The 7481-nt window shown below is 38.1% G+C and overlaps 2 protein-coding genes across 3 annotated transcripts in view; one reads left to right on the top strand and one right to left on the bottom strand.

The window, feature by feature from the left end:
* The window catches only part of aopep (aminopeptidase O (putative)), an 89038-nt gene extending 86562 nt beyond the window's left edge, over window positions 1–2476 (top strand). For both annotated transcript variants that reach the window (XM_014002683.1, XM_014002682.1), the window contains one exon: window positions 1654–2476. The gene's annotated coding sequence lies outside the window, so the exon portion shown is untranslated. The remainder of the gene's footprint in view (window positions 1–1653) is intronic.
* Window positions 2477–3416: 940 nt separating this feature from the next.
* fancc (FA complementation group C) overlaps window positions 3417–7481 on the bottom strand; it is a 30221-nt gene continuing 26156 nt past the window's right edge. The window contains exons 12-14 of the mRNA XM_014002681.1: window positions 7103–7208; window positions 4754–4928; window positions 3417–4073 (exon numbers count right to left, since the gene is read on the bottom strand). Coding sequence (XP_013858135.1) covers window positions 3780–4073; window positions 4754–4928; window positions 7103–7208 — 575 coding nt within the window. The 3' untranslated portion in view covers window positions 3417–3779. The remainder of the gene's footprint in view (window positions 4074–4753; window positions 4929–7102; window positions 7209–7481) is intronic.

Here is a 7481-nt window from a genome sequence, read left to right as displayed (position 1 = left end):
CTGCTCAGCATCGTCTGCTAAATGACGACAACAAAAGTTGGGAGGAAGCAACAACGTCCACTTCGGGATTTCTTTGAATATGACTGCGAGAAAAATTAAAGCAAGTGTCTTGTAGTGGAAACAGGTGATAAAACAGGTGGAAGGCTTTTCAAGTGGAAAACTGCCTGAATCAAGCTCACAAGATGGCTGACTGTGACTATCCTGACATGCTAGCTTCTCTCAGTAGCTCACGTGAAAAACAATCAACAGGTAGCACTGGGTTGGAGACTATTGTCACTGTCCTAAAATAATCACCCAATTATTTGAGGAAGGTGTTGCCATAATAGACTGCTTTACAGTAACTAGCGACCAAATAGCTGTTGATTAGTTAACTCACAAAGACATCACAAGTTTGAGGATGCATTGGCAAATATGTTCATTCAAATTATAAAAAAAACTAATAATAATTCAATAATTCATATAATTCTTAACAATTCATTCATTTATTAATTTCATTAAAAAACAAACAATATTTCATACAAAACAATAAAGAAAATAAAATGAAAGGCAGCAGAAGAAAAAAATTCTTATCTGCTCCTTTTTAAAAAAAATTCCAACAACGATAAACCAAATAATAAAAAACAAAAGATTCAACTCCTATAACAGTAACTAACACAAATTAAACAATTTCATCTTTCTTTAACAAATTTTCTTTTATCGTTTTCTTAAAGGAATTAACTGATCCAATGCTTTCATAGTCCTTTTCTAGATTATTCAATAGTCTTATACCTTTTACAGAAATGCATCTTTCCTTCAAATTTGTTCTGATTTTTGCTTTAACAAACATTTGTAATCCCTTCAAATTATAGCAGCTTTGCCTCATAACAAAATGTGATGGAATGTTTGACGGCAACACATTTCTTTGAGCCCTTATACATAACCTGCAGAATGTTATAATCAACCAATTCATGAAATTTTAACAATTTTAATTGATGAAACAATATGTTAGATGGGCGATAGTAATGCTTTCTTGTGATAATTCTTATGGCTCTTTTTTAGTAAGATAAAAATAGGATTAGTAATGGTTTTACATGCATTTCCCCCAGACTTCTATACAATAAATCAAATGTGGAACAATTATTGCATTATATAGTGTAAATAGTGCTTTATCATTAAATAACTGCTATAGATTATAGAAAGWTAATACTAGAACTAATAAAAACTAAACTAAACTAAATCTAGGCATCAAAAATAACCTTGTAGGTTTTGTTTCATGGTCCCTTTGACTTCCTTCAGTATTCAAGTAAAACGTGTTACAAAACTGAGTTTATCGGCTGCTTATTATCTTGTTTTCAAATCAGAAACATGTAATAATAATAATGTGGAAATAACTTCAAACGACTCCAAATATCCAAGTACCTTAATGCAGTGAACTGTAAACTAAGCATCTTGATTTTTATTTATTTATTTATTTATATAATTACCAGATCTTCCTAAAATCTGATCATATTAAAGTTTGTTCCAAATTATTAGAATRCACACTGCAGCATCAGATGGGTTCTTAGTCTGGATTATTTTGTCACTCACCGTTTGTCTTCATATCAAACAAAATATTTTAAACGAACAAATGAAATGTAATGTTCCGATCTGTGTGCATTCTTTATTTTCTTTCAGATTGTGGACAGGAGTTCGGCACAAAGGCCACCCGAGGGTCCATCGCTCCAACTCGTCTTTTTTTCTTCGGGGCTCTGCAGACACAGCAGAAGGCTGCGTTCGTCCTCCACAGCCAACTGGAAAGGTTGAGTGCAGTCGAACCAGTAACTACAAGCTGCTCACAAAGACAGCGTTTGTCGAAGGCGTTGTTGTTTGGCAGAAAAGTCCATCATTTKACCCAGTTTTTGATCCGTAATGGAAAAAAGAGGATTTCATAGATGGAACTTCAGCACCTCGGGTCATGTTTGTGAATCTGAGCTGCTGTGTTTAACTTAATGCTGTTTGTGTCGGTGTGTTTAAGGCTGACTTCATGTCTGTTCAGTCCAAAATCATCATCTGCTTCACAGGTGTTTAGACTTCAAATTCTTCCAAGTACATACATATTTTTTATACATTTTTAAACTACAAATGACAACTCTGGTCTGCAGAAAACAGACAACTCTCAGGGTATTTTTGTGTAAATTTAGGTTTTTTATAAATGTGCAAAAAAAAAAGGATTATTTTAATGTATCATTAAATGTATTTGTATGAAATGCTTGACTTTTCTTTTAGTAACTGGAATCAAACTGAGTCTCATTTCTTCTCTATTATGCTACTTTCATGCATTTTAACATAATATTATAGAGATGTGAAGTCATGAAAATAAACTGTAAAACAATAGTGGAAGCTCTGTTTCACTTCTCCAGTGAAGAAAACTAAAACTGTGATTTTTGTACCAAATACACATTGGGAGGAGATTATTTCTTAAATGTAAATTTTGAAATAAATAGTGAATGAAAAGTGATCTGTGTTGTTTAATCCTCTTTCATTCTAACCAGAGCCAAGCAGATGATGGATTTAGATTTGGTTTTTGGATGGATAAACGTGTTGCTGTTGAACTCTGAAGGCACGTCTGTGTTCCAAATTTTATTTTCAAACTTAAATTCCTTTGTTTCTGAGGTTCAAAGAAAGCAGCTCGTCTTTGATTTAGACTGAACTCCTTTCAGGTGAGATATCTCTTTGAAAGATGAGTCTCAGTGAAAGTCTGAATTGATTTTATTTCTAATAGAAACACACACAAATAAGTAGACTTCATTCGTTGCCATTTATAATAAACACAGCTTAATTGGATTGTGTTATTTGTATTGCAGAAAATGCTCCAAACACTGCTGTTACTGGGCTTCTGCTGCCTTCAAACCTGTCTTCAACCAGTGCAGTTTGAAGGATTCATATTGAGGAAATTCAGTGAGTGGGAGGACTGTGACACGTACAAGCTGCTGCTGTTTACAGTGTCATCTGTCACTGCTCAAGTGTCCTTGGGAGTTGTGTAGTTGTCTTATATGCATGCATATAATAGTCTCCTGTGTGCTGTAATCTGACCCTGCTGTGTTGTTTTAGCTGCACGTCCAACAACATAGTGGCTGTTTGTCCTTCTGCAGACATACTGTAGCTTTACGCTTTATCTTTGTGTGTGTTCTCACTCATTGTGTGTGTGTGTGTGTGTGTGTGTACTTGGTTCCACTTCCATTTGGGTTATTGTGTTCTGAAGTTCCTTGATCCTGAGATGAACTCTGTCACCTTCGAAGCAGCTTCCTTCATTTAGTCTGAGATGCAGCGAGCTGAGAGCACACACTGCTTCATTACGCAGACCAGACTGAACGCCACCACACACACACACACACACACACACACACACACACACACACATCAAATGAGATGATGTTTCACCAAAATAATAATAATAATATGAAATAAAATTAGGGGCAAACTTGTTTTTTCATTCAAAGTCAAAAGTTTCAGTAACTTGTATTGCTGACTTTCAAAATAAAATGTATCTGAAAAGAAGCAACTTAAAAATGAAATATTCTAAATTTATCTAAAATTCTCACTGATATTTTTCCTATGAATTCAACTTGCTGATTTATTCAAATAAACATGTAATTTGTACATAAAGTCCTTTATAATCTACAGTTAGTCCCCTATTTGTCAAGTAGTTTATACTAATGCAATAACTGCTCAGAACAGACATAATAAAAAGCAATTACAGTCTSCTATACATGCAGAGTTTTACATAACAGGACAAAAATATGAAAACCACTAATCAGGTTTTAAAGGCAGGAGAAGAGAACCTCAGAAACAGGATAACACCATTTGGAATTAAACAGATTTAAAAAAAAAAGAAAATGTGTTTTTTTTACCATCTGTAAAACCTCTGCTGAGGCATGTGGTGGTAGCTGGCAGAAAACTGCAAAATGAACTAATAAGTTGAAGGTCAACGATGAAGCCACTGACGTTTGTGACGACAGCAGGATGATTAATGATTGTAGGCGGGCAACACTGAGAGGACATGGTGAGACGGAGTAAAGTGTGTGCAAGAGGTCCCACGCTTCTTTGGCTTGAACCTGGCAACAAGAACAACAAAAACAACTTATTGGACTTTCCTGCAAATAAAAAACCAACAGATTAGAAACTGGTAAAAGATGAGGCAGCCTGATGTGAGGCGATGTACGTCAACAATGAGTCTCTGAGGTTTGTGAGAGGAGACGGACAAACAGGACACGGAGAGACAAAACTCGGGCCGGTGGGCCAGACGTTCACTGAGAAATCAATACTGCATCCCCCCTTTTCACCCAGCTCCCCTTGCTCCTCTGTTCCTCCCTCTCCTCAACACTGGCCTCCACTCTGATGTGGGGTCATCCATTATTTATTCCTTAATGTGTTATTCTTCCTTCTCTGCTCCGGCTCTTTGGCTTTCAGCAACAACACACCTGTCTGCAGCCAATAACGGACCTTCCTCGCTGCTGCTGAGTTATGATGCTGCACAGGCTGGATGAGATTTTGTCCACACCGTGTCGCACGAAACAAATGTCACGACTCCAGCACACTGCTCCTCTTTACGATCTAGCTCCTGCACAGCAACGTAACACGACTGGAGCTGCGGTGGAACATAACTCAGCAGCAACAAACACGTCTGCACCACATTTCACAACAATTCATCCAATCAGCAGAAGCAGTCGGCGCCAAAGTGGGAGACTGATGAAAGAGCACGGTGATAACAGGGARCAAACTTAATGTGACTCACCAGCTGGACAGCTCTGTGGTGCCACCTGTTGGTGGGGTGATGGTAGAAGGTCAGCAACCAGAGAAGGGGACCACAGTCCTCAGGGCCTGATGTGACCAGCAGCTGGAGCGCCACCTGCACCCAGTGGGCGCATTGAACGAGCAGGAACCAGGCCTCAAACACTTTGTGGTGCCCTCTGCAGGACAGGAGGAGATGCAGCACTCAACAATAATAAACTTATTTTCTGGCAGCTTTGGTTAAATTGTCACAATAAAGCAAAGGAAAATGACACCAGTACAACACACATTATCTAGGATCAAATAAACTATCTGTACACATTTGAAATGTTAACACTGGAAACAAACGTGCGGCGCTAACAAAGCAGTAAACAGCCTATAACTCGGGGGGATTTGGGTGGTCTGTTTAGTTCTTTAACAGCCTGGCACCTAACCCATCCCTGTCTCACTTTTTCCACTGTAAACTTATATCCAACTGTTCAAACAACCAGCTGTTGAAAAACTACCGCTGATAATTGTATTTTACCATTTCAACGCAGGGCGCTGTCCTAACACCAAATAAAACTTGACAATAAAGACGAGGTCCAACGTTCCAACAAGCCGTGTGCCGTCTGAGAGGTATTTAAACACACAACAGCTTTTAAACTTTATTATTTCTCTTTAACTTGTTTTTACATCTGCCAGTCATTTTAGTCCCATTCTCACTGAAGAATATAAATCATCTGAGAAGCAAAGCTTTTATACAGTTTTATAGACAATCTGAACCCAGATGTGGTGTTGCACTGGAGTTTGATGCAGTTTTTATCAAATAAATAATGTTTAGATCAGGTTTTTTTTGTTTCTGTTTATTGTTTTAAATCTAAAACGTATCAAAAAACTAGATAAGCTTTATTTTTCTGAAACAACTCTTTTACTGGCTGGTTTCATCCTCAAAAATACAATAAAAAACTTAGGAACTACGCTGATATTTATTTGCTGATATGATTTATTAAACTGTTCTGCAGTTGGTCAGTTAGGGGTGGAAATATTAAATAAACAGAAAAGAAAGCTTCAGCTTCAATAAACAACACTGTTTCATAACAGCTACCATTTACAAAAAGCTTACTGGTCCTGGGGGATTATTTTGTTTGTTTGTTTGTTTGTTTGTTTGTTTATTTATTTATTTATTTATTTATTTTTTTATTTAACCAGGCAAGTCCCACTGAGATCTCAGACCTCTTTTCCAAGGGTGGCCTGGGCCTGAAGGCAACCTCTTGTACATGTTTTTAGGGGTGGGGGAAACCGGAAAAATAGTCCATTATAAAATAATGGACTAAAAGAAATATTTCAAAATTCATAATAAGCAACTAAATTAAACAAATTAATTATTCTATCACTTCTTTATAAAACTCACTCCTGTCTGTATGAAGTCACAAAGGTACTACTTTGTATTAGAAGTGGTCTGCATTTTATAATAAATGAACTTTTGCAAGTAATTTATAAACATGCCGTTTATTTAACAAAAGCAATTAATGGCTAACTGTTAAAATAACTCATCTATAGCTCTAAATAAAAATAAAAATGGAGTCTGAAGAACTGCTGTAAAGCCTCTAAAAGCAGGACAGGAACATAAGCTCACGCTCAAACACATCGTGTGCTGCAGCAGCAGAAAACAGAGCTGCACAGCTGCAACACAGAGAACGACTTGAGGACAGAGGAGGAGAGCTTGTTCTCTCAGATTCCTCCATTACCATCATTAGCTCCCCTCCCCTCCTCCCCCATTGGCTTCAACATCCCAACAGCAGCAGTCCTCTGCGGGGCTTTGGCAGCGCCGAGACAACATGCTAGTTTCCCACCGCTGGCTTGGAACAGCATTTTGAGATTCTGCGAGCAGCTTTGAGACTCCAACAGTGGCGGGGATAATAGGCCCCGATCAAAACCGCAGCTGTAGGGTATCAAGTCAAGCGTCTCCATCTTTAGGGCATCAACTGTGCTGTTTTTATCTCTGTACTTTCTATCCTCATCCACGATCTGCTCTTCTTCTTTTAATGCCCATGCAGTGGTTTTTATTACTGTGCTCTCTCTTCCTTCTTTTTGGTTTCTCTCTTTTACTTTCCTCACTTCTTCTTCAGCTTCCCAACGTCTGTTTTCTCCACGGGGCTCCTTGTCCCAAAGTTATTGTTCTCTAATGAAGGCTTGGAGAAGCCGCACCGTGCTCCAGGAGCTCTCTGCTGTGATGCGAGGGGGAAATTACTGACTAACTAACACCTCAGCAGCAGCTAATGGAAATAAGAACAGCACACAGGCGTTCTGTAGGCTGGTGGAAGCAGACACACATTAACACAATTTCTCTGGAGCCCTTTGGCTCTCTAACCTGGTGCTTGTGCTGCCTGCGTCTCCCTCCTCTTCCTCTTCTGTCAGTCTCTGTAACGAGCTGCTGAGCCACTTCAGGTGGCTTTTCAAAGCCTCRTGAGGCATCTCTGGAGGAACACAATCATAATACCAACATATTTACTGAAAAGGAAACATTTACAATCATTTTGTTACATTCAAAGCTGGGTGACTATTTCATCTTAAATTGTTATTTTCTTTACAAAATGCTGCTTAAACACTAAAGGACATTTGCAAACGAGCTGCAGCTTTATAATAATAATCACACACACACACACACACACACACACACACACACACACACACACAGATAAGAACATGCTTAGCTAAAGGCTTTGTTTAGGCTTATTTGATATGTTACT

Source organism: Austrofundulus limnaeus, unplaced genomic scaffold (assembly GCF_001266775.1).
Source record: "Austrofundulus limnaeus strain Quisiro unplaced genomic scaffold, Austrofundulus_limnaeus-1.0 Scaffold14, whole genome shotgun sequence".
NCBI classification, from domain to species: domain Eukaryota; kingdom Metazoa; phylum Chordata; class Actinopteri; order Cyprinodontiformes; family Rivulidae; genus Austrofundulus; species Austrofundulus limnaeus.
This window is presented reverse-complemented; position numbering and strand designations above follow the sequence as displayed.